The following is a 27,702-nucleotide window of genomic DNA, read 5'->3' as shown; positions in this document are numbered from 1 at the left end:
GCAGATTTGGCGTTTGGTTGCCTTGGGAAAGGAATGTGTCAGGGCTGAAGGCCGAAGTATCCCCTGAGATTTCTGCCATTGTTCTGAAAACCTAAACAAGTTAAGGATGGGTTTGTGGGAGGAAGCAAAGCTTGAGAGGCTCAGGAAAGGCAGAGGGGGTTTTCCTCAGATTAAGAAAAAAAGATATCCCCCAAGCTGGAGTATGAAAGTGGCCAGTGGACCCGTGGAGCAGTGGGAAGACGGAATGACCCCAGGGAGAAATGGTTACATAATATGTCCAGGGAAATAAGATCAAAGGGACCTGGGCTCCCAGCATTGCCAGAGACCCCTGTGTCCTATGGCTGGGGAGAAAGCAGCAGGGAAAACTCCCTGCTGAAGGCACCACACAGATGGAATGAGAGAGCTCTCAGAGGTGGCTGATGACGGAAGATCCTGTGCCCCCACCCTTGGCACTGTGTCTGAACCCAGATCCTTGACAGCATAGCCTGGGGTGAGCTGGGGGAGGGCAGAGGATCACAGATGGAGGCCCCTTCCGGAACCATGAAGCTCAGAATGGGGAATACAGCTGAGCCTTATTAAGGGTTATTAAACCTTACTAAGGTTTTTTTAATAGGAGAAAATTAAACAAAAGTTTAATAACATGTATACATAGGAGAGATCTGGGAAAATGAATAACTCACCAACTGTGGCTGAAACTCGCACCTTAAATTACTGTCTTCAGCTAAGGACAAAAGAGGATGTTGGGGGTAGTAGTTTGGGATTTTAAAGGGGAGGAAGGGAAGTCAGGTGAAGATGGAAAAGCAAATGTTTGGTAAACAAATGTTTACTGGGATACGCAGAGACAATGGAATGCAGAGAACTTCTCTGTCTATCCCACCTGGTTCACATTATCGTTATCTATGGTGACAGGATCCTTCCTGGAACAGCTCCTTCATCTAAATTCTTTAAGGCAGTTAAGGAAAGGTCAAAGTTTCTTCCTCAGTCATCTTTTGGGCTAAAACAATCAAATGATCCACATGCCAAAGAGACTTTGGGGATGGCAAAATTTGCTCCCCTTACAGCTTTTTCATGCCCTCCTCATTCAATAACATTTGGATGTTAGTGAGCATGCAGCCTTCACACAAGAAGCAAACACTAGTTTCTACATTCAAGTGCTCTAAAGTGTAAGAGATGTCCACTGCCCAGAGAGGCAGTGCAAAATGAAAATGCAGGACATCTTGTTAAAAAAAACTATGAAGAACATCCACAGCTACAGCAGAGTATTTAACCAACTTTCTTCTGAGCACTGGGCACCGTTGGGACTGTACAGGTAACAAATTGATTACACTAGCCGTGCCAGTAAGGCTGGGTATTAAGAATAGAAAGGTGTGACCATTCTTGCAATCCTGACTTTTGATTCAGAGATTCGTATCAACTCTATATTTGTTATTGGTGAGTGGAGAACTTAGTGGGGGGGGGGAGGCGGTGATGATTAAGGGGGTGATAAGGGCATTTCCAGTTGACTCCAGGGCTACTGAGTCTGTGCCTGGCTTCCCTGGTGTCCTTGAGGACTTCTAGAGTGGTTGCCTCCCCCTGGGCTTCTGTATTCACAGTTAAGGAAGTAATCCATGCCTAATGATGCCATAAGCACCATCACACCTTCTTTTGTGTAAATAATGTCTGATAAAATGAGGTGTGAGCCTGCTGTTGCAAAGCACACTTAGCTGTTAAATGCTTTTCTTTCCACTCCATTGACTTTCCCTATTTATAGCTATTCCAGCAGAGAGTTTGTGTCATATTCATTTCCTGCCAGCTGCTGGTTTCCTCATCTTAGTTCTGAAGGGAAACCCACAGGGACCTCCCTAGGACCACCGGCTCCCCACGGCACTGACCTCTGCTTGGGTCAGGAGTCAAGAGAGAAAGTGTTGGGTGAGGTCTCTTCTCTCTTCCTCTCTGGACTTGGCCCTGGAGCTTCTTTGCCAACTGAGATGGAAACAGTTCCTTGACCTGGGTTTACCTGAAAGGAGAGTATTAAACAGCCTGGGGTGGGAGGAAGTTTTTGTCTTGCAGAAAAGACATAGGGTGAGGGAGTAACAACTGATGTAAAGACTTGGGTGACTTCTAAGGAGGATGGTTACAGACCAATACTAATGCTAATATTAACAGTTAGAGTAACACTGGCCATTAATCTTTATTGAGTTGTTCGCTATGTACTGAGTACCATACTGAGCACCTAAATGCATTATCCGTTTAACCCCAACCCCACGAGGCAGGTCTTGAGTAGGCAGTATTGATCAGAGGGGAATCTGCTTATAGAAGGAGATAAGATATTGTGGCTGTTGAGTAGAAGTAAAATGAATTATATTTTGTGCATTTGGAGTGCATTTGGAAGAAACCATAGAGGTCAGCTAAGTTCTGTCTGGACAGAGACAAAATCAAGAAATAAGACATGTGAAACTGGGATGTTTTTTGTTCTTTGACCTCAAGAGTGATTTTAATCAAGTGGAGAGTTTAGGTTTCAGTCAAGACTGAATCCACACTGGCAACACTTCTGGTTGCCCAGGTAATAAGACTCACACATTAGGATATTAACATTATAATGGGGAAAGTGCAAAAGAAATAAGTAGTAATTAGGGAAGGAGCTGTGTGTGGCCCAGTTAGGACCACCTTGGGAGGAAATAGACAGGAGTTGAGGGCAGCAGGGAAACATTTGTGTATGTACCAAAGTTACCTTGAGAGAACGAGACTTGGAGCATGCTTCTGGCTTCTCCCCCAGACCTTGGTGAAAATGGACTGGATAGTAAATCATGCACTTGCTTGTCCACATTGACTTCCTTTTTGATTGTTGGCATAGCTTCCTGGAGAACCATTTTCTTGGGAAATAGTTAAAGGCCACCCTCCTGATGACTGGTGGCTCTGGACACTGAGGCCATGGCTGACCTGGGATCTGAGAAGGACAGCATAGAGTATCAGTCCTTGCCCCTGTAGGGCAGGCAGGCTCAGGGCCACCACCAGAAGTGATTTTGACAATCTGCTACTTAGATTTTTCTTCCTGTTCTTAGTAACAGAGGGTTGGAGATGCCCCAAAGAATCAGGGGACTAGACTAAGGATCTGCAGTTCTTACTGTTGACATCACTGTGTAGATGAGGAAACTGAGGTTCAAAAAGGCGAATACAGGAGGTAGAACCCAAATGTTTCTGACCCTAGTCCAAGCATATCATTCCTTCTAGTCTCTTATCCACCTTCTCAAAAGCAGAGAGACTGAAGAAGGGCCAAAAGGTATAGTGGATTCATTACAAAAAGTGGTCACAGTCCTTCTCTTCTCTGGATTCTTTTCCCTTGCAAGATGGCTCTGAAGTTCCCCCTATCAACAGGCAGAGTTTATGCCCCTGCTCTGGAAACTGGGCTGGCCTTGTTACTCACTATGGAAGTGATAGTGTGCCAGGTCTGAGACTAGGCCTCAGGGGCTCCTGTGGGCTTCCATTCATTTCTTGCAAGCCTGCCACTGCCATGTGAAGTAGCTCAGGCTAGCCTTCTAGAGGGTGAGACACCTCACAGAGTAGAACTGAGGGTCCCAGCTGACTGCAGACACGTCAGATCATGTGTTCGCTGATGACCCAGATGAATGGATGGGTTCAGCCAACCCAGGGACTCATGAGCAACAATAAACGCTTATTGCTGTACACCCCTGAAGTTTTGTGGTTGTTTGTTACGCAGCCCTGCTGTGACATTAGATGTCTAATACAGGAAGCTATGGAGCCTCCATCCTGAAATGATGCACAGTAGAAAGCTGGGCAGCAGGATGGTGAAGCAGGTTCAGTGAGTCACAAGGACTCTAGGAATCTGAAACCCTCTGAGGATTCTGCACTTTGTGATAGATAGAACAGAAAGATATTGTCTAGTTCTGGCCTTGGAGACATTGCCCTTGGAGAAAGAAAAAGGAAACCAACATTCTGTGCCAGGTGGTTTTTAAAGTGTTTTTTTTTTCCATTTTTTTCCTCACATTATTTCACAGCAGAGTGAGGGCAAGGGACCTGCTCGCAGTCACACAGCTAAGATGTGGCAGAGAAGGCATTCTCATCCAGGTCTGATGGACTCAAAGACCATCTTCTTTTTAACTGACTCCATGTTCCATCTAGTCATTGAGCAAACATGTATTATTCTGGGCCCTCTGCTGAAGTTGGGATTTCCTAGTTGAATGGTAGACAACCTCTGTCCCCAGAGAATTATGGTGTTGGGGAGCTATGAGACAAATCTATTCAGAGTACAATTCCCTCTCAGCAGAGAACTGCTAGGTCAGAGAGCTCTAGATTCAGGAATGTTTAATGGATGATGGTTTCCAATAAGGTGATGTCTTTGACTCCTCATCTTCTTCCTCATCCAGCCATGTACTTGGGATTTGGGCCCTGGTTATGGGCTTTCAGCAGGACTGAATTCAGGGCTACTGTTCCAGAGAGTTTGGCAGTGCTCAAGAATGGACTTTGGAGAGGGCTCTAGGGTTATACTTGCATTAGACTTTGGTTGTGTCTGAACTGCCCTGGAAATTGTTGGGTCCTCACCTGGCTTGGATGTTGGCTAGCCTTGGAACTAAGTTTGTGCTCCGTTAGGCTCTGTGTCTGGCTTTGAACACGGGGTTCTTGACTGAGCTGAATCTGAGATGGACCAGGCAGGCGGGCTCAGGGCCACTCCCAGGTAGTGACATCCTGGCCTGCATCTCCATGGTTGTCCTTTCCTTCTCTTGCTCAACCAGCCCCTAACATCTCATCTGTTGGGTGGTCTTCCTCATGCTGACTAGAAGAAGGCCATACTTCTTCCTCACCCAGGAGTAGATACAGAAAAGCCTGTTTTGCATGGTTCCTCAATCTATTTGCCACTTTCCCAAACAACTATATCACTTCCCTGACACTTGCTGTTGGTGACTCCTGATTAATCTGTGTCCTCGAATCTGGAGCAGGAGAACTCTAAGGACAGATTCTGATGGCAGAATGCCACGGTGGTCCATTCCAGGAGCCTGTGCCCCTGGGTCGAAGGAGCCAGGGACTCCCCATGGTTTCCTTCTGGATGGCTAGGGCTGCCAGGCCAAGTACTGTGTGCAAAGCAAGATGAGCAAACCTGAAGACTTGGGATACTTTCTTAGATGGGTTTGTTTTTTGGGGGAGGTTCCCAATCAGAAAAGTTGGCAGCTGCCCTATTTCTGTAGGGTCCAGGCTTTCTACCCATGCTCAATATAAAAGAGACAGATCCAGAAACAGATTTAGCAGAAGGAGATGTCAAGACTCTAGGCTGGAGAAGACAGCACAGGTGAAGACAGGGCCACAGCTGGAAGCCACATTGAGAGAAGATAGAAGAGCAAGGAGATGGGAAATTTAATAATCACATTAAAAAATTAAACACCAGGCCCTAGTGGTTGTCGCTTTCCATCCGCTGAGATTCACAACACTTGACATCCAATTATAATTGTGGGTTCCTATAAAACAGCCCATTAACTGCAACAATAAATTACTCTAGCTTGTGTGGAGTAGGCTGCTGGCTTAGTAGCTGATACTGAGGATTATGGAAATTATTAACAATCAGCAGTGTCTCTCGGAGTCCTCCTGCTCTGGGGAAGATGTACAGGCCCTGGAGGAATGAAGACAGCTGCTGAGGAGTCTGAAATGACATGTTCTGGCGCAAAGGACAGCTGCTGTTGTCTTTGATGGAGGGATGGCATCTCTCTCTACTGCTCCTCAAGTTGCCATTTTATTCCCTCCTGAGGCCCAGGGATGCAAAGACAGGGATGTACACCCCCATACCCACATCCACATCCCCTCCCCACGCACACACACACACACACACACACACATTGTGTAATTCCTGCCAACAGCTCCTCCTGCTAAAGGAAAAATCAACATACACCGTGGATCCAAAGAAGCACTTGAAAATTCTTCGAGAGCTTCTTTCATTCTTTATTAGAGTGGGCCTCATCCCCTGCTGCCCATTCCTCCTTCACCTCTCGGGCAGCACTACTTTCTGTGAGGGGCGGGCCAGCCAAGGCGCCTTGAGTGAGCTGTCTGGCCTCGCCCACAAGGTGGACAGGACGTGCTCAGCCCTGATGGAGTTTTCTGTCAGTCTGTCTGCATCCATTTACTATCTTGCAGGAACTCTCCAGAACTTCTTGCTTATTCTTTCTTTTCTAAGGTTACTACTATGATTCTTACTTTTCACCACTTCAGTGGAATTTGGGGAAGGAATAGAGAGATAAACATGTAGGTTAAATCCACCCTCTGGAAATGAATGTTGTTCATTGCATTTTAAAATTAGATAAGTTGGTTTTTTTTTTTTAAGAATATGTAATATGAGTGACTGTTTTGCCAAACATTTGACATATATTAGTCTTTGACATTAATCTTCCTGAGAATTCTGTGAGGTGAGGACTACCATTAATAGCCCTTTTTATAGATGAGGAAACTAAGTCTTTTGGCTAAAACCAGTGTTTCTTTATTACCATTAAAAAAAAATAAAATGTAATGCCTTTTACATACAACCTGAGAACGACTGAAGGCGGGAGGAGAATAGGACAACAGAGGATGAGATGTTTGGATGGCATCACTGACTCAATGGACATGAGTTCGAGTAAACTCTGGGAGTTGGTGATGGACAGGGAGGCCTGGCGTGCTGCAGCCCATGGGGTCGCAAAGAGTCAGACATGACTGAGCAACTGAACTGAACTGAGTGAATGCCTTTTAAAATCACAAGAAAATATGAAATAAGAATAATTCTTTATTCTTGGCTTACATCTCAGCACAATCTTGATTTAAATTCCCAAATCTTAGTCCCCACCACCCCCCCCGTAATTTTGTTCTCCTTATGCATCTTTAGAGAGAGAGATCTTGTCCATTCCTGGGTTTTAAACAGAATAGATTCTGGCAGTGAGCCCACAAGATCCTTGTTTGATCTATTTGTCTCAGACAAACGGGAGATGGGGAAGCTTGTATTTTTGTAATTTTCCTTTGCTAGTTTGGGGCTTTGGTTGCCTGTGGTGAGTAGGAAGTGAATTTCTGGGAGTCAGCATTGCAGGAGAGAAGTTTCCTGCTGGGCAAAGCAGTTTCCTTTCTGAGTTTATTTTGGCAGCAGAAGTTAGTAGGACACTGCCCTCTCCTCTAAGTGCCCTCATTAGGAGCTCAGTGCGGAAGTGCCTCCAGTGGCTTGGCCTGCTGCCAGGGGACTCAGCTCCCTGGGCCTGTGTCCTGCCCTGCCCCCATCACTCTGAGCTGGGGTTCTATGTGGACATCCCACATTATGCTTGTTGCTTGGCAAGATTCCTGTTTCCTGAGTCTGACCACCCCCACCCCCCCCCAACCCACTCATTTTTATTTATTTGCCTGTGATCATTTCAGTTGAAATTTCTGAAGGAGTTAAAAGCATGTGCTTGACTAGTTATAATAAAAAATGCAAATCTTAAATTTCCTTTTGAACAAGAAAAGGAACCGAAAGGATAAAACCCCAAATGTATATCTGGGCGGTGGAGTTTTGGATGATTTTTATATTTTCCTTGGCAATTTTTCTGATCTCAGCTAGGAATCTATCATTTTTACTTAATAGATTTTTAATCTTTCAATTTCAAAATTTCAAACATATAAAAAATAGCATAACAGACATTCATGCACCTGCCGTAGAAATTTAACAAATGTTAACATTTGCCCTATTTGCTGTAGATCTTTCCTTTTTACATTTCTTTCTTTTATAATCAAAGGTTTCACTTGAACATTCCGAGAAAGTTAACTCAGGCACTCTCTAAAGTTTTCTTGGAAGTAACTTTTTTCTTGACAGTGGAGATGCAGCAAACACTGGCAATGGGAGGCCTGGTACCTGGCTGTCCAGGGACCCACATAAGATTCTGGGGCACTGCTGCTGTTGCCAGAAGCCCCAAGAGGGCAGCTGGGGGAGCAGACACAACTTTGATGCCTGGAAAGTTTTCTCCCAGTTCCAGAGTCTAGTGACCTCCATGCCTGTCTTACAGAGAGCCTCACCACTCCAGGTGGGTTCTGCAGACTAATATCCCCTGGCGGTGCTTTTGCTTCTGTTGTTGTTGTTTTGGGGAGGTGGAAAATCTTTAGTACTGTCTCTCTCTTTTTTTAATTGTTTTTATTGAGATATAACTGTATTTCAAAACCCACACGTGTTTAATTTACACAATTTGATGAGTTTGGACATTTGCATATACCTGTGATACCAATCCCACCATCAAGGTGATAAACATATTCATCATCACCTCCAAAAGTTTCTTTGTGTTCCTTTGTGATCTACTTACTATTATATTATTGTGGTATGAACACTTACCATGAGATTTATCCATTTAACAAAATTTGAAGTGCACAGTATCAGAGTGTTTATCAAATGCACTGTTACATAGAGCACATCTCTAGACTTGTTTATCTTGCATAACTGAAACTTCATACCTGATGAGCAATAACACCTCATTTCTCCCTTCCCCACTGGTAGAGTTTTAGAAGTGAAGAAATGCACTGTTCTTCTTCTCATACGTTCATGTACATAGGAGTCACCTGAAGATCATGTTAACTGTGGATTCTGACCCAGCAGGTCTGAAGTGGGGCCTGAGAGTCTGCATTTCTGAGAGTTCCCAGGGAATGCTGATGGTTCTGGTCTGCAGAACTCACTCTGGGTAGCAGCGCCTCCAAGAACGTGGTGTAGTCCCCAGACTGAAGCAGGCCATCCTGGTTACACACAGCTGGAATCTGTTTTCGTTGGTCACAGCCAATGTTGTGCAAGTCTTTTTAATCTTTTGACTATCACCCTGCTCCTGAAGAAAACATCTGACCACAAGAATACCTTAGGTTTTGCTCTCAGTTTTGAGAGCCCCAAGTATTACAAACGATTATCATTAACTCTTTGAATAGAATCCGTCAAGGTAAATGCAAAGTGTAATCTATTCTAGCTAGAAAACCAAGATAAATTTCTTTGTCTCAAATCATTGTCCATTATTAGCATATCCCAAAGTGAGACGAATGCCTCACTGTTGGTATGTGAGAGAATTGTAGGTAGCACATTGATAATTTTTTTTAATTTAAAATATTTGTTAGGATTTGAGGGAGCCAATAAAGCACAACCCTACTCTTGCCACCTGAGTTCTTTTTCATTTTTTAGTTGAAGTATAGTTGGTTTATAATGTTTTGTCAGTCTCAGGTGTATGGCAAAGAGATCCAGTGTATATATGTATTCAAAGTGTATATATGTAATACACACACACATATATATTATTGTCCAGATTCTTTTCCCTTAGAGGTCATTATGAAATATTTAGTATAGTTTCCTTCACTATACCGTAGGTCCTTCTTGGTTGTCTATATTATATATTGTAATGTGTGTATGTTAATCCCAAACTCCTAATTTATCCCTCCCCTCCTTTCTTCTCTGGTAACCAGAAGTTTGTTTTCTATGTCTGTGGGTCTATTTCTGTTTTGTAAATAGATTCATTTGTATCACTTTTATAGATTCCACATATACGTGATATCCTATGATATTTGTCTTTCTCTGGCTTACTTCACTTAGTATAATAATGGATCCATCCATTCACTTGAATTCTGAGCCAACTGAGAAAAAAAGATAAAGCCCAAGGCAGATGAGAGATTACAATGACATTTTATTATGACAAAGGCTAAGCTGAAACCTGGTTTTGTTAGCTTCAGGCATCCTTACTAATGCACTCCCCACCTCGCTGGCATTGTGGGAAGCCCACCTCAGGGAAAGTGAGTCTGAAGAGCAGACCCACCTACCCAGATCACTGCCTGACTCCTGTTTGGGTGGAGAGGGAAGGAGAAAGAGACAGAAACTAGGATTTTTGATAAATTAGCTCCACCTAACCAATCAAGAAATGCGGACTGTGCTCACCACCAGGTAAATTCTCACCCCTCCTGGGAGAGGAGAAAGGATAGACAAGAATCTAGGAGTGTTGTGTAGAAATTCATTCTCTTTGAAATCAGAGAAATGGGGGAAAGACAATCGCTCATAGTAATGATTGTGCTTTTGTATTTTAATTAGAATTAGTGGAGCTGATTCTCCATGTATGATAGAAACATAAGGTTTCCTTTGAAAATAAGCTTAAGTGAACAAAAAGAAGATGATTAAAAGAGAAAGATTAAGATAATAATAATACAGGTAATATGTGGCTATAGAAAAAATTGTATGGATGATGCTCAAATGTCTAAAGTTTGGGAAACAATTGGTCTAATTAATATTCCCTAAAATCTCAATGCCACATTTCATCTTCAAAAACTGCAGATCAGGCTCTCCCATTCTAATGTTCTCCTAAGGCAGCTTTAACTCAGTTATTTGACCATTGATCACAGTTTGACTCTGTTTCACTCAATAGAGAGTGGTTAGAACAAACAAACTAAGGCCCTTGATATATTATTGACTTTGATTTCATATATATAAATCATTTATGGGTCAAGTCATATGATCTTAATAGTATTGATCCAAGGCTTTTAATTCTCTCTCCTCCTTCCTCCCTCCTTCTCCTCTCTCTCTCTCATTTTTTTTTTTCCCCTAAATTCACTGTGAGATAGAATAGCAAATTCTTACTTTTTTAATGGCATAAGATAAGACTGTGTCCTTCAATAATTTGATGCAGTTTCTATGTGAATTAGAAACATGGTCTATGGCCACAGGAAACAAGACCGGTATACTTTCATCCCCCTAGATGTCCAGGTTATAGTCACAGGTCCCAGGAGACAAGAGGAAGCAGTCAAACCTGTAGGCTAAATGGTAACAGGTAGAATGAGCTAAATGTGAATTATGCCAAAAAGAAAACCTGCATTTGGCAAAAAAAAAAGAAATCTTGACATCCAAATGGGAAATATTAAATTATCCTACTCAAAAGGTTTATTCACTCAGTTACCTGGGGGCCGTTCTGCTGCTGAATTTTCCCAAAAGATTAATTGCTATATGCTAGTACTCAAAATTGAAAGTAGTCTCCAAATATGTTTATATGAGGGGTGACAGCTCCTCCCACTAAAAAGTCTCTCTGAGAAGATGGGTCATCTTATATTTGAGTCCTTATTATGTATCCAATGTAAAGGACATTCTCTAAATTACTGTATTTTGAACCCTGAGGATACCTGAAGTGAGCTGATTCAATGCTAATTTAGGATATTGTATAGGCCATTGGATGGACTTGGTAACAGAAAAGGCAAAGAAATTTAACACTGATTCAATCATTATTTCTTTTTTTTTTTTAAATTTTATTTTATTTTTAAACTTTACATAATTGTATTAGTTTTGCCAAATATAAAAATGAATCCGCCACAGGTATACATGTGTTCCCCATCCTGAATCCTCCTCCCTCCTCCCTCCCCATTCCATCCCTCTGATTCAATCATTATTTCTTGAGATGTGAACTCACAGTGCAAGTGTTAGATGTAAACAAGATTATCTTAAATGAAATGTTGAATGATCATGATGACAGAATCATGACTCCTTGTGTCCTGGGAATGGGTGCATGGGACTGGGAGGCCACCACGGCAGAGAAGCGTTAGATTAATTCAAATGAGGTCTTGATGCCAAAAATTAATAAGAAGAATTCAAATAATATCATTTCATGAAGATACAAGAAGGGGAACAAAGCAGTATTTTGAATCCTTATAACAGTCCAGATAATGTGATTTTAAATACATCTGAAGAAGAAAAAAAACGAGACATTACAAGTAGCTAGCTCACTATTTCCTCTAAATTTCTACAAATCTCTATTGGGTCGAACCATGTAAGACTGCCATTTTTGCATGTGAATGTTGGCATTTTCACATGGTTCAACTTCACAAACTGAAGTTGGTAATACATATGAAAACATATTATTGGGAACATGATGGGCCACCCAAACTTTGGGGTCACTTTATATGCAGATATGTACCCTTCAAGGTGAAAGAGGGACTTTGGAATTTTTTTAACTGCGGAATCTTTAAGGTTAGGGCCATGACAATATTTTGGAGATTAACTGAATTTTTAATTAACCAAGGACCATTTAGGAAGACAAACTGTTGGCTTTGTCGGTAGTTATTTCAATAACACTTCGTTTTTTAGAATACTAAAAGTTTTTGTTGTTTTCATTATAAATGATCACTTTTGTTCACCATTTGCCCGATTTCTTTCTTAGGAGTCCACTTCCACTGGAAGTCATAGAATACTTGTCTTGCGTAGGCTCACTGGTGACATCCATGGTGCATCGTTTGTCTGCAGCCAATGCCAGAATCGGATGACTGTTGCTCTAGGAAGAATAAAGTCCTAATTTTTCCCTCTCAGGATTCACCAGGCTTTATCCGTCTATTCACTGAGACTAGCTATCATTTGCTTCAGTGGAACCTTGATCCCCGACAGAATCTTCTTAATAGACTCATCATTCTTACTGTTTTGTGTTTGTATCACTTAATGTAAGGAAGCGGCTTCCCTGGTGGCTCAGAGGGTAAAGAATATGCCTGCAATGTGGGAGACCTGGGTTCGATCCCTGGGTCAGGAAGATGCCCTGGAGAATGAAATGGCAATCCACTCCAATATTCTTGCCTGGAGAATTCCATGGACAGAGGAGCTTGGTGGACTACAGTCCATGGAGTCACAAAGAGTCAGATATGACTGAGTGATTAACACATACTATCTAAGACAAATATGGGGATATTCCAGGAGTTACTGCAAAAATAATTATCAAGAATATATTTTATTGACCACTAGCTCTCCCCCAGGAAATTGATTCTCTCTCCCTTGAGCTCACAGCATTAGGTCATATAAAGCACATTACCCATCCGTTGTTCTCTTTGCCCTGACTGTTCAGAAACTCAGAGCCGTGTTTGAGCTCAATCATCATGGAACATTTATCACAAACATTTCTTGATATGATTCTATCTTTCTCTTGATAATTTAGCTTCTGACCTGGAATTTTATGTTGATCCTTGCAGCAACTCGACTCTCCAAAGTTAGTTTAATTTTCAAGGGAAGGCTTGGGTCAACTCCCAAGCCTTTGTTGCCACAGACAAAACACTTAGACTTTACGCCGATCTTATCTTCATTTCTCAGATATTATTTTCCTGCCCTTAAAGAATGTTAGCTAAAAGCCACCACATGTCTTTTCTTCATTCCCAGGTCTAACAGCCTTTGTTGATGTCAAGTTCTTCCTAAAAGACAATTTAAATTTTCATACTGTGGCATAAGTCTCTTCCTCACAATGAGGGAATTGGAGTGAGAATTATAGATTTGAGTCCTGGCTGTGAGACCCTAGACAACTAGCTTAAAAAATCTTTGGGTGTCAATTTCTTCCCTCTGCAAAGCAGAAATACAAATCTTAGTTATTATGAAGAGAAAATTATGTAAAGTATATGAAAGGACTTTGTGCCCTTAAACAAGTTTATAAGTCAGGTTAATATCATTCAAAGGCAGGAGAAAGATCAAGTCCTGTATAAATATCTTTGTTTCCCTTGATATTTTGCCTCTGCCATTTTATCTTCATGTCTCCATGTTACCTGGAGTTCTCTTGCTGGACCTTTGCCCAAGGGCTCTGAGTGGCTACAGCCTCTGGAAAGAAGGTTCAAGACTGAAGGTGGCATAAGGTGCCTTGAAAAGCCACTTGAGGAGCCTAGAATGGACCCCACTGGGACCAGGTTGATCTGTGTAGAGTGAACTACAGGGCTCATACTGGGCTCCGACAGAGCCAGATGCCCAGCGTGGAAGGACAGCCAGGTCAGGGGCTGAGGAGCTGTGGCCAAGCTGCAAATGCATCCTTTGTTTCAGGCTTAGTGGGGAAAGGAGCCCCTTTCCAGAAGCCCAAGGGCAGGACTGCAGGCAAGATGCCAGCTGCACTGCAGGGCTGAGCCTGCGTCAGTCACACTGGTGCTCCTCAGACAAGCTGACGTGTGCTGGGCAGGCCATGCCCACAAAGCGTGTGTCAGTCAGCCGTGATCCAATTAGCCATGTGTCATCAATCATGTTGTGGTTAGACGTGGATCAGCTTGACACATGTCAGTCACACAGACTCGTCTCCCATCCTCCAGGGGACATAGGAGTGAAGTAAGTGTCAGTCACACACACTCCCACTGGGTGCGCTCCTGCCAAACCCTCTGCAGAGTGAGGGAGGGGCCCCAACTATGTGGCCCCGGCAGGAGTAAGGTGGATGTAGGAATTAAAAACTGCTGGCAGCTCTCCCATCCTCCCCTGCTTTTCTTTTGCCACCTTTCACTCATGGTCTTGTCCCTTCTCAGGCAGCCTGAGTGTGTGTGTGTGTATGCATGCACGCAGGGGTTGTATGCCAAGTGAGGAAGGCAAGTAAAGGGAGTTGCCTCTTACTCAGAGAGTGGGTTCTAAAGCTAACAAAGGCAGGGAAGCCAAACTGCCTGCAGAAATTTCCCCAGTCTAACACTACCACTTTATCTTCTATCATTGCTATGGATTTGTTTATTTATCCGCTTGGACAATTAAGACAGCAGTTGGCTTGTTTTCAGGGACCATGGAGGGTGAGGAATAAATAATAATATACATCAGCATCACAATCAGAGAGGCAAAATGCTCACACGTGGTGATGGGCGTGGAGAGGGATGGAGGGGACGGAAAATCCCAGCATCCTCTCATGGTCACTGTCATGGAGCAAGATGACAGAATTGCTCACACTGTTTGAATCATCTCTTCTCTTCTCTCTCTGACAGAATATAATTAAATTTAGGTCAATTAAATTCTTGTCTGACGTGACTGCCTCACATCATCAGATAAAGCGCAATCTGGCTTGTTTTAGAAGTGTTGAAAATATCAGTCCAGTGTCCCCAGCTCAGGTCTCATCCAGGCAGTGGTGCGTAACAAGGATCCAGGGCTCCTCATTTTCTCAAGTGCTTCCTGGTTGGGCAGGCAGGGAATGAGAGATTTTAGTGGTGCTGTGCTAGAGCTAAGGAGGCAGCCTCTGGAGAGACAGTTCAGGACTGCATTGAATGATGTCACATCAGTAGCTTGTAATTGCCTTCCGTGGGTGCATTTACACCAGGGAAATTGGCAAATTCTACAAAGCAGATATTCCCCTCATTGCCCACTGTGCTCCCTTCAGAGAACTGATCTACTAGCTGGAGATGCAGGCTGGGAGAAGTTGATTCTGAAGACATTTGGCTTGAGAGGTCAAGTGCAAGAGATAGGGAGACAAACAGAAGGTCTCAAAGTGGGTGGAACTGGAAGATGGTTGTGGGAGACTTTCAAGATTTGTTGGAATATATCAGTAATCTAAGAGACAGATTTTTCAAATTCTTGGAGGCTATTGCTACGAAGATTGTTAATTGCCTTCTCAGTATCCATTCTCTTATTTTTCCTTAGTGTCAAAATCCTGGGTTGTCAGGGAGGTAATATGTTTAGCTAACAGATTACATTTTCTTAGGCCATTTTTCAGCTAACAATAGTCCATGAGATGTAAGTATAAGTTACTGGGTAGACTATCTAGGAAATCTCCTCAGATGGGGTTGAACTGATTAGCAGGAGCGTTTTTCTAACTTTCTTTTTACCTTCTTTCTGACTGAAACAGAGATGTGGTGGCTGGAGCACCAGCATCCATCTTGGACCATGAGGATGCAAGCCAATGGACTAAGGATGATGTACTAGAGAGAAGGCATCTGAATCCCTGTTAACAGAGCTGCTGTACCAGTACTAGACTGTCCAAATCCAGACTTCTTTAATTTGAGAAAATAAATCCCTAATTTATTTAAGCTACTGTTGTCAATAAAAAGCAGTCAGGCATATATTTCCTAAATGGCACAGTCATATTTCCGTTTCGTTCTAAGCTGTTTTGGAGGCTGAGGTATATGTTTCCTTTCTTCCTTCCTCCCTCTCCCTTTCTTTCCTTCCTTCTTTTCTTGTTTCTCCCAAATGATAAAAGCAGTATGTTCTCCTTATTTATCAGGAAGCCAATTTTATCAAGAACCAAATTCATTGTTCAAGTGTGAGAGGCCCCTTGGGGCATCTATTTATCCACCTGAATTGGTTCTTTGGCTCTCCAGGGCTGGGCAATGGGAGGTGGAGTGAGAGGAAGAGAGGACGTTTGTCTCCCATAGAAGGCATCTAAGCAGACTAGTGGCTCATCTTATCCTGGAAAAAGAGTGGCTTTGCATTTCTGCCCTTAGTATTGGGTAGGCAGGTGTGGGGTCCACTCTGAATTTGTGGAAAAACTGAGACTAGCCCTTGAACTGGGATGTGGTGTGGATAGGCCTAGGGTCCAATCCAGTGACTGGAATTTAGCCCAGTGCCCTTAATCCTTGTTTCTGGTTGTCCTGACCTAGAAAAACAGATTCTCGCCATTTCAGACTGGCATATAACATTCTTCTCCAAAGGATGAATTCCTCAGCATTCTTTAAGACATGGCTCCACTGCCACTTCCTCCACGGAAGTCCTCGTCCTCTTCCCTGAGCGCTCATCACATACTTGCCGCTTATTATGTTATAGAGTAATTGTTTATGTGTCTCTCATCCTCATTAGTCTGGGAGCTCCGAGGAGGAAACAGGAACAAACGTTCACACAACTGTGTATCCTCGGTGTCTGCCTAAATTGTTCAGTAAATATTTGCAGAACAAAAGAAATCCCATCGATTCCCACTTTTTCTGTATTTCATCTAGTAGGTTCTTTACCAATTTGAGGACCAGACCCCATAATGTCCTTCTTGCTCCTGGGAGATGTAACGCCATTACAGCTGTGGCGTCTAATAAACGAGCTGAGCTTTATTCAAGAGGTGGTGAGATTTCATAACTGGAGATGGAGCGGGAAGGGGATCCGTGTTCTTTCTCATGAAGTCCTCGCTGCCTGTGTTAACGCCGCCTTCCTTTACGCCACCCTCCATCTTGCATTCTCTCCAATTACTGCACCGGACTCACTCGCTCACCCATCTCTCTTGAGAGGAATGCCTGGGTTGACTCCTACCTCTACTACTTGTATGAACTTGACTTTCTTCACTTTGTTCAGCCTGTTTCCTCACCTCAAAGATTGGAATAATGTCAATATCAGTTACCACTTTTGAATGTGATTCTCAAACTTCACATGAATTGACATGTCTAATCCTCATAAACCACTATGATGTTGGTACTATTTTTAGCACGTCTGTTTCACAGATGGGGAAACTGGCACAGTGAGCATCAAATAACTTGCCCAAGATCCCAGAATAAGGGAGTAGTAAGTTAGAGTCAGAACTCAGACAGTCCCTGCTCTTAACCATCACGCCCATCTATCCAGTATTTACACTTTGAAATAAGACTTGCTTTGTAGGGATGATAAGACATGGAAGGCATTGCAATCACATGAGATATTCCCTTCTGGTTAGCCTGCCTCCAGCTTCCCTGAACCAACAACCTCCAGGGCACACCTGGAGCCTTCCCAATGAAGACTCCTTGCTATGGAAGTTTTTTTTAAATATATATAACATTAAAAACATTTTTTTTTAATTGAAGGATAATTGCTTTACGGAATTTTGTGGTTTTCTGTCATGTATCAATAAGAATCAGCCATTGGTAAAACCCATGTCCCCTCCCTCCTGGACCTCCCTCCCATCTCCCTCCGCATCCCACTCTTCAGTCTGTCACAGAGCCCCTGTTTGAGTTCCCTGAGTCATATAGCAAATTCCCATTGGCTACTTATTTTACATATGGTGTTGTAAATTTCCATGTTACTCTCTCGGTACATCTCCCCTTCTCCCTCCTCCCCTCCCTCCATGTCCATAGGTCTGTTTTCTATGTCTGTTTCTCTATTGCTGCCCTGAAAATAAATTCGCTAGGGTGGTTTTGTGTCAGGAGGCTCTTTGTGTGTTCTCTTTCGGGTGATCTCAATGACTTCCACACTCCTGTCACGCTAGTGGAATGAGCCATCATGAATTGTGGGCTCTAGGGTGGAAGGAACCTGATTCTCTGGTATTTGGGAATTACTGTGCACCCTGTACTGTTAGTGAGAGAGAAAAACACGCTTCAAACACACACACACACACACACACACACACACACAGAGGCCTGGAGGAGCCTTCTTCGTTTCAGATTTGAATAGCCAGACTTCATCTATTTAAACCACAATAATTTGGAGCTTGTGCAAGTTTGCCCTCAGGGTGAAAGGATATATTTGCACTGGATTAAAAATCAGAGTTTGCTGAACAGACCCGTGTATACACCTGACTTCACTTGTTTCAACTAGGATTTTTAAGGTACTTTAGCATCTTTTATTTGCATATGATGATTGATACATTAATTACAATAGATTCTGACCTATTCATTAATACTTAGAGGCTACTTAGTCTGGGAGGTCTGAGAATGCTTATAATGCAAAGGAATAAAGCTGCATTTGTGCATACAAAATTCAGAAATTTCATCAATTCTAATTCCTGATCAGGATAAACAAGCACATTTCACAGTTTCTTGGGTATTTCCTCTGGGTCCCAGTGTAATTCTATCTCCTTCTGGCTACAACCTTGTCCAAGATCACAGGACACCAAATACTTTTGCAGGGGAATGTACAAGGGCAATTCATTAATGACCATATCCAACTCATTCTTCTTCTGGTCCCCAGAGGTTCAGTGCCCAGTTTCTGGGTGGTGGTAGCTCCCACTGGCCTCTGTCCCCCTTCCCCATGCCCATGGGAGATGCTTGGAACCATGGATTATTGGTACCATATTCTCAGTCATTTGATTTTCCTAAGTCATTTCCTAAGATGCTTGGGGTATAAAAGCGTACTAAGACACAGAGCTAATGTCTCAGGCTTTTGTAAATCTTGTAAGTCAGACTCTTATTTTCAGGAGCCTTCCATGATGCTTGACAGAGCAGACAAAGGGCAAAGGGGCCCCTGGAGGTTCAGCAATCCTTCCCAGCTACCCGTGGGTCCTGTGGAGCTATCTGGCAAGTGTCCCAGAAGTCCAGTTCCATGGGACATTCCTGTCCATGTCACCAGACTTCCAACATCCATCCATCCACTTACACATTCATCCCTCAAACATTTGCTGTGTGCCTACTGCATATCAGCAAGATGCAGTCTTGACTCTCAGGGAGTTCAGGGTCTATGGTCAAGACAGGCATTTATACAAGTAATGATACTCTAATGTGATAAAAGCTAGAACTGAGATGTATGCAAACTACCACGTGCAGAAGAGCAAGCAGATAAGTCAGCTTGGTGGGGGATGGCTGCACAAATATCAAGCCAGAGACACTTGAGTGAAGTCTTATGGGAGCAGGGGTTTCCATTAGCTGGAGATGCCTGGGGGCAAGCAAGGCATGGATACAGAAAATGTCAGGAAAAGGCACACAGTTCTGTAAGACTGGAGCAGAGGGTGAGGAGGGAGAAGAAGGTAATCCCAAAGCTGCCATTGGCGTTGTCCCAAGCACCATGCTGGAGGATTCGGACTTTATTCTGAGACCATGGTACATACTCAAAGCAGGCCTGTGAACTCAAATGCCTTACAGGGGTCACTGTAAGGCATTACAATGCCTTACATGATGATGAGGGGGTCCAGCTGGAGTCTGAAAAATCGAGGAGTGCAGGTCCCATCCAAGGTGGCAGTCGTGAAGCACAGGCTCAGCTGGCCAAGTCTCCATGTCACACTGAGTGAAGTAAGTTGGACAGAGAAAGACAAATATCATATGATATTGCTTATATGTGTAATCTAAAAAATGGTGCAAATGAACCTATTTACACAACAGAAATACAGTCATAGATGTAGAAAACGATCTTATGGTTACTGGGGGAAACGATAGGGGGAGGGATAAATCGTGAGATTGTGATTGACATATATACACTACTATATGTAAAATAAAGGACCTACTGTGTAGTACAGGGAACTCTATTCAAATGCTCCGTAATGACCTATATGGGGAAAAAAAATCTAAAAAAGAGTGGGCATGTATATATATACACACACATATATTTATGATTCATTTCACTGTAGAGCAGGAATGAACACAACACTGTAAATCAACTATACTCCAATAAAAAAATTTTTTTAAGAAGCTGGAAATGCATATTTTATATGAACACTCCCAAGTTTGTAATGTGGGAAATTATTTCCAAATGTCAAGCTGGCCAAGCAAAAACATGTCTGATGTCCTGTCAGCCTCTAGTCTGGCTTCATCTCAGATGTAAAGCTTAACACGGAGAGCTGACTTCATCAGACTATGTTTCAGGAAGAGGATGCCCTTACAGGTCTCCCCAGCCTTTGTCAGCAAGAACCTCTTCTCCTTCCCCCACCCCCTTGCTTCTCCTCTCACTGCCCTCCCACAGCATCCCCAGCACAGCCCCACCTTGCTGGGAGGAGCTGGAGGAATGAGCCATGCCCCAGGCCTGACTCACAGAGAAAGCCCAGCCATAAGGACATGAGAGAGCCGTATTTATTTCACATGGACAAGCATGATTCCATTGCATGCTGAACATGAAAGCTCGCGTGAGGAAAGTACCCGTAACAGCAGAATTATGTGCTTTTGTCCACAGGGAGCAGGGAGAATCACAGGGTGGTTTTTAAAGACAGTTCCCCTTCAAGCAGAGTTGAAACCACAGGCTTTGAAATCACTGGTTTATTTCATCAGCAAAGGGTCTGTCTCCTAAGAGTGGCCAGGGGGAACACTTCCAGCTCCACAATCTCTGCACGAGCTGCTAAGGTCAGGAGGACAAGGCTGGTCCCCATCCATCACCCAGGGCGGCTCCAGAGAGTTAAGCTCAGAGGGGAGGTACATGCCACTTGGAATTAACAAGCCCACTCCAGGGTGGACAGTGACGGGACAGACTGCTGTGTTCATAGCAACAGAACCATCACCACTTATAATATGTATCTATAATCAGAAGATCTGTGCTTCCTGAAACAATTTCCCAGGGCCTCATATGGGCTGAAGGGAAACTATTAGGAACTGACCAGATGTGCCAGAAATAGATCAACTTTGCCTGGACAGACTGGGGAGAGCTAGTGGCAAGGACCCCCCCTGGTCTCTTGGCCTTTAGCTGGGCTTCCCCATTCCAAGAGGATGGAACCCAAGAGGGGAATAGGGGCTGGAGCCTGGATTCACTGAGGGAAGAGGGCCAGAGGCTCTCAGGGCAAACCTCAGGGAAGAGACTAGCAGAAGAGCCCTTGAATCTCTGTGGCTCATTCCCACCTGAAGTCCTGCCCAACAGTTTCATAAAATTTAATATTATATGGTCTATAAAATTCCCGGAGTTGGTCTATCACTTCAGGGTCGATCTGTACATGAGTTCTGCCTTTTGATTTGCCCAGGCATCGAGGCAGGAGGCTCGATTCTGTTTTTTTCAAGCAAGGGAATCCTTTGGTTTTGTTGAAGTAGAAGTGCTTGTCCGTGATGAGCCTCTTAATGCCCAGGAAGTCCTGGACGCGCCCCATCTCGCCCGCCGGGTCGGTGATGAGCCGCTCGCCACTGACGAAGTGGATCTGAGCCAATGGGAAGTAACGCAGCCAGCTCTCCAGGTGCAGCGCGTACATGCCGATGCGGATGGCGTTCCAGGACACGTCCACCAGGCCCAGTGTGCGGTTGCGGAACGAGAGGCCCTCAAACGTGGGGATGTCTGGCTTCTTGGAGAGCGTCTGGGTGTAATCCGAGATGGCACGGGTCACGGGGTTCCGTACGACCACGATCAGCTTGGTGTCTCGGGACATGTTGAAGATCCGGCGAGGGGCCTCTTGAGTGACAAAATAGCTGGGGGTCTTTTCCAGTGTGATCTGACTCTCGAGGGTCCGAGGCATGAGGCTCCTGTGGGGCAGAAATGCACATGATCAGCCAGGGCTGTGTTGGGGGCCCCCCGGGGAGATCACTTCCCTCCACCCAGCTTCCCAGGGGATCCCCGCCCCCTTCTCCTCTGTGATATTTGAGCCTCCCCTGTTCCCATCTGATGAAGCACCTAACTCTTGTTGACCCTTTTTTCAAAGTCTGTAACAGTTTAAGACAAGAACCAATCTAAATGTCCATCAGTATGGGTTAGATACATGATGGAATAGCCAATTAATACAGTTGGGTAGATCTGTGTGTACTCTTATGGAATCATTTCCAAGATTTAGTGCTTAAATGAAAAAAGGCAAGACACAGCTTGTTTATCTGGGGAAAGATACCAAGAAACCAATAAAAGTAATTGCTTCTGGGGAGGGGCCTTGAGTGGGAGCAGAGCAGGGAGGTCAGGGATAAATGAGAATTGCTTTTTATTGTATAATCTTTTACACTGCTTGAAATTTTTATTGTGTTTATTACATATTCAAAAAATACAAAGGAAGCCACTGAATATTGTTCTGGCAAAAGATATCTCTCCAAATATATTAAGAAAGTCTTTGGGGGAGAGGAAAGGCATGTTTTGTAGGAATAGCATGTGTTTTTGAAATGAGTTCTGATGTCTTTTCCTGCTGAAATACATCTGAAATATATCCCTGGTAAAAGATTGAAGAAGCACAGAATATCAGGGGTGAGATGGGTGGGGGGAGAATATCATGGGTGGGTGGGGGGAGGGGCTCAGTCAGAAGCCCAGTAATGCAACCTCTTGCTCTCCTCTTAATTTCCTAGTTCTGCTTAAGGTTTAAGGGAGGATGGTAGGACAAGGTGATGTCTCCTTCTCAGGTGTATCTCTTTCAGGTCCTCGTGAAGGGAAACACCTCTGGTTTCCAGTTGCTATTTCTTTCTGAAAGTTGTGTTTTACCCTTAATTAGTTTTTCTTATATAGTGAAGGATAGAGGAGCCAGGAATGCTGCAGTTCATGGGGCTGCAAAGAGTCGGACACATGACTTAATGACTGAACAATGACAGCAAAATTTTTCTTAATCCTGGCTGCACATTAAATCACCCAAGAATTTTATTTTTTTAAAGGAAGATGGTTCTTTTGAGGTGCTAGCCTGCCATCTTCTCGATCAGTTGGCCCCCAAATAAAGTCTCTTTCTTGCCTCAGCCCCTCGTCTCTCAGATTCATTGGCTTGTCATGCAGCGAGCAGAGCAAGCTTGGACTCAGTATCAATTTGGCTTAGCCAGCCAGAAGACTTGCTGCTTGTGGCTAGCTGATCCTGATCAAGGAATATTGGGGCAAGACCCTAGCAGCTGCTGGGACCATTTGTCCTGAGGTTCTTTCCTTCAGGATTCCTGCAGTGGTCTGGCTGCCCACAAGCACCTGGCAGTTGAGAAAAGGAACAGGCAAACTTCTACTAGTTGACAGACTCGGATTTTGTTTGTAGAGATTCATTAACAACAAACCCAGCCCTGCTGAGATAGGTGTTCTATAATCTCTTCAGAAACTTGATAGCTTCCAACTCAGTTCAAAACTGAGTAAGCATCCAGGCGGAGAACTGCCATGAACATAAAGCTACAAAATAAATAAATAAAATAAAATAAAATAAAAAGATGGCAGAGGAGTAGGTGGACATGGAGTACACCTCTCTCTGCAGATACATCAGGAATATACCTTCAGACACAGAAATGCATGCAGAACACCAGCTGAGAGCAGACAGGGGTACCTGGCCAGCAGAAAATAATAATATAGAGCCACGCAAAGCTCGAGATCAAGCCCTGAGCCTTTGGAGTGGGAGCAGTGACTCCAAGATCCTAGACTACGAGAGAACTAACCCTCAGATCAGATCAGATCAGTCACTCAGTCGGGTCCGACTCTTTGCGACCCCATGAATCACAGCACAGAGAACTCACACAAAGGAAACCACTGGAATACAAGACCCGGTATCACCCAACCACCAGTAAGCACCCTGTGCAGGACGCTGCATCTAAACAACCAACAAAACAAAAATACAGACCAAATCATCACAGGATTACCACCTCACTCAGCCTTGCCCATCAGAGGAAAAACAAACAGAAAAACTCAGCACAAATCTCACCCTATAGGAAGCTTACACAAACCATTGGCCCAACCTTAGGAGGGCAGAAACCAAAAGGAAGAAAGAATTCAACCTTGGAACCTGGGAAAAGGAGACCTCAAACACAATAAGTTACAAAAAATAATGAAAAAGTAGAGAAATGCTACACAAATGAAGGAACAAACTAGTCCAAATAAATGAAGAGGAAATAGGCAAACTACCTGAAAAAGAATTCAGAATAATGATAATAAAGGTGATCAAAAACCTTACAACAAAATGGAGAAAATGCAAGAATCAATGAACAAAGACCTAGAAGAATTAAAGAATAAACATGCAGAGACAAACAACACAATTACTGAAATTAAAAATACTCTAGAAGAAATCAATAGCACAATATCTGAGGCAGAAGAATGAATCAGTGAGCTGGAAGATAAAATGGTGGAAATAACTTCTGAAGAGCAGAATAAAGTAAAAATAATGAAAAGAACTAAAGACAGTCTCAGGGACCTCTGGGACAATATCAAATGCACCAACATTTGAATTATATGGGTCCCAGAAGAAAAAGAGAAAAAGAAAGGGTATGAGAAAAATTTTGAAGAGATTATAGTTGAAAATTTCCCCAAGATGGAAAAGGAAATAGTCAATCAAGTGCAAGAGGCACAAAGAATCCCATACAGGATAAACCCAAGGGAAAACATGCCAAGACACATACTAATCAAACTAACAAATACTAAACACAAAGAAAGAATATTAAAAGCAGCAAGGGAGAAGCAACAAGTAACATACAAGGGAAACCCCATATGCTTAAGCTGATCTTTCAGCAGAAACTCTGCAGGCCAGAAGGGAATCGCAGGATATATTTAAAGTACTGAAAGGGAAAAATCTACAACCAAGATTACTATACCCAGCAAGGATCTCATAAAAAATTGATGGAGGAATAAAAAGCTTTTTCAGACAAGCCAAAGTTAAGAGAATTCAATACCATCAAACCAGCTTTACAACAAATGTTAAGGGGACTTATATAGTCAAGAAACACAAGAGAAGAAAAAAGATCTACAAAATCAACCCAAACAATTAAGAAAATGGCAATAGGAACATATGTATCAATAATTACTTTAAATAAATGGATTAAATGCTCCAACCAAAAGACACAGACTGGCTGAATGGATAGAAAAACCAGACCCGTATATATGCTGTCTACAAGAAACCCACTTCAGATTTCAAGACACATATAGACTAAAAGTGAGAGGATGGAAAAATATATTCCATGCAAATGGGAAGCAAAGGAAAGCTGGAGTAGCAATCCTTGTATCAGACAAAATAGACCTTAAAATAAAGATTACAGGAGATAAGGAAAGACACTACATAACGATCAAGGGATCAATCCAAGAGGAAGACATAACAATTGTAAATATCTATGCACCCAACATAGGAGCACTTTAATACATAAGACGAACACTAATAGACATAAAAGGAAAAATTGACAGTAACACAATAATAGTAGGAGACTTTAACACCCCACTCACACCAATGGACAGATCATCAAAACAGAAAATTAATAAGAAAATACAAGTCTTAAATGATGCATTAGATGAGATGGATCTCATTGATATCTTCAGGACATTCCACCCAAACGCAGAAGAATACGCCTTCTTCTCAAGTGCACATGGAACATTCTCCAGGATAGACCACATATTGGGTCACAAATCAAACATCAGTAAACTTAGGAAAATTGAAATCATATCAAGCATCTTCTCTGACCACAATGCTATGAGACTAGATATCAATTACAATAAAAAAAAAACTGTAAAAAACACAAACACATGGAGATTAAACAACACATTTCTAAATAACCAACAGGTTACTGAAGAAATCAAAAGGTAAATAAAATTTATAGAAACAAATGACAATGAAAACATGACAACTCAAAACCCATGGGATGCAGCAAAAGCAGTCCTAAGAGGGAAGTTGATAGCAATACAATCCCACCTCAAGAAACAAGAAAAACATTGAATAGACAACCTAACTTTACACCTAAAAGAACTGGAAAAAGAACAAAACCCCCCCAAAATTAGTAGAAGGAAAGAAATCATAAAGATCTGAGCAGAAATAAATGAAAAAGAAATGAAAGAAACAATAGTAAAGATGAATAAAACTAAAAGCTGGTTCTTTGAGAAGATAAACAAAATTGGCAAACCTTTAGCTAGACTCATCAGAAAAAAAAAGAGAGAGAGAAGAATCAAATCAACAAAATTAGAAATGAAAAAGGAGAAGTTACAACAGACAAGGCAGAAATACAAAGGATTATAAGAGACTATTATGAACAACTGTATGGCAATAAAATGGATAACCTGAAAGAAATGGACAGATTCTTAGAAAAGTTCAATCTTCCAAGACTGAACCAGAAAGAAATAGAAATTATGAACAACCCAATTACAAGCACTGAAATTAAAGCTGTGATCAAAACTCTCCCAATAAACAAAAGCCCAGGAACAGATGGCTTCACAGGAGAATTCTATCAAACATTTAGAGAAGAGCTAATGCCTATCCTTCTTAAACTCTTCCAAAAAAATGCAGAGGAAGGAACACTTCCAAACTTATTCTGTGAGGCCACTATCACCCTGATCCCAAAACCAGACAAAGACAACACAAAAAAACAAAGCTACAGGCCAATGTCACTGATGAACATAGATGCAAAAATCCTCAACAAAATTCTAGCAAACAGAATTCAGCAACACATCAAAAAGCTCATACACCATGATCAAGTTGGGTTTATTTTAGGAATGCAAGGATTCTTCAATATATGCAAATCAATCAATGTGACACACTATATTAACAAATTAAAAGATAAAAACCATATGATAACCTCAATAGATGCAGAAAAAAACTTTGACAAAACTCAGCACTCATTTATGATTAAAACTCTTCAAAAAATGAGCAAAGAAGGAACCTACCTCAACATAGTAAAGGCCATATATGATAAGTCTACAGCAAGCATTATTCTCAATGGTGAAAAATTTAAAGCATTCCCCCTAAGATCAGGAACAAGACAAGCGTGTCCACTTTCACCACTATTATTCAACATAGCTCTGGAAGTCCTAGCTACAGCAATCAGAGAAGAAAAAGAAAGAAAAAGAATACAGATCAGAAAAGAAGAAGTAAAGCTCTCACTGTTTGCAGATGACATGATACTGTACATAGAAAACCCTAAAGATAGTATCAGAAAATTAATTACTAGAGCTAATCAGTCAATTTAGCAAAGTTGCAGGATACAAAATCAAAACACAGAAATCACTTGCATTTCTACTTACTAACAATGAAAAATCAGAAAGAGAAATTAAGGAATCAATCCCATTCACTAATGCAGCAAAAATAATTAAATATCTAGGAATAAACTTACCTAAGGAGACAAAAGAATTGTACACAGAAAATTATAGGACACTGATGAAAGAAATCAAAGATGACATAAACAAATGGAGAGATATTCCATGTTCCTGGGTAGAAAGAATCAATATTGTGAAAATGACTACACTACCAAATGCAATCTACAGATTCACTGCGATCCCTATCAAATTACCAATGGCATTTTTCACAGAACTAGAACAAAAAATTTCACAGTTCATACGGAAATATATAAGACCCCAAATAGCAAAAGCAGTCTTGAGAAAGAAGAATAGAGCTGGAGGAATCAACCTTCCTGACTTCAGATTATACTACAAAGCTACAATCATCAAGACAGTATGGTACAGGTACAAAAACAGAAATATAGACCAATGGGACAAGATAGAAAGCCCAGAAATAAAACCATGCACCTATGGGTACCTTATTTTTGACAAAGGAGGCAAGAATATATAATGGGACAAAGGCAGCCTCTTCAATAAATGGTGCTGGGAAAACTGGACAGCAACATGTAAAAGAA

At 42.4% G+C, this 27,702-nt stretch overlaps 1 protein-coding gene and 1 long non-coding RNA gene across 3 annotated transcripts in view; one reads left to right on the top strand and one right to left on the bottom strand.

Annotated features, from left to right (window-relative positions):
• LOC129637758 (uncharacterized) overlaps nucleotides 1-15,675 on the top strand; it is a 49,125-nt gene extending 33,450 nt beyond the window's left edge. The window contains exon 4 of the long non-coding RNA XR_008707566.1: nucleotides 15,513-15,675. This is a non-coding gene — a long non-coding RNA (uncharacterized LOC129637758). The remainder of the gene's footprint in view (nucleotides 1-15,512) is intronic.
• Nucleotides 15,676-18,915: 3,240 nt separating this feature from the next.
• The window catches only part of HS3ST2 (heparan sulfate-glucosamine 3-sulfotransferase 2), a 118,567-nt gene continuing 109,780 nt past the window's right edge, over nucleotides 18,916-27,702 (bottom strand). The window contains exons 2-3 of one of the 2 annotated variants that reach the window (XM_055562062.1): nucleotides 21,088-21,696; nucleotides 18,916-19,548 (exon numbers count right to left, since the gene is read on the bottom strand). In XM_055562062.1, coding sequence (XP_055418037.1) covers nucleotides 19,437-19,548; nucleotides 21,088-21,696 — 721 coding nt within the window. In that variant the 3' untranslated portion in view covers nucleotides 18,916-19,436. Of the gene's footprint in view, nucleotides 19,549-20,313; nucleotides 21,697-27,702 lie in introns of those variants that run through there. The other variant, XM_055562063.1, reaches the window with a different exon arrangement.

Source organism: Bubalus kerabau, chromosome 23, assembly GCF_029407905.1.
Source record: "Bubalus kerabau isolate K-KA32 ecotype Philippines breed swamp buffalo chromosome 23, PCC_UOA_SB_1v2, whole genome shotgun sequence".
NCBI lineage: Eukaryota > Metazoa > Chordata > Mammalia > Artiodactyla > Bovidae > Bubalus > Bubalus kerabau.
Note: the sequence above shows the minus strand (reverse complement) of the source record. Positions and strands in the feature narration are given on the sequence as shown.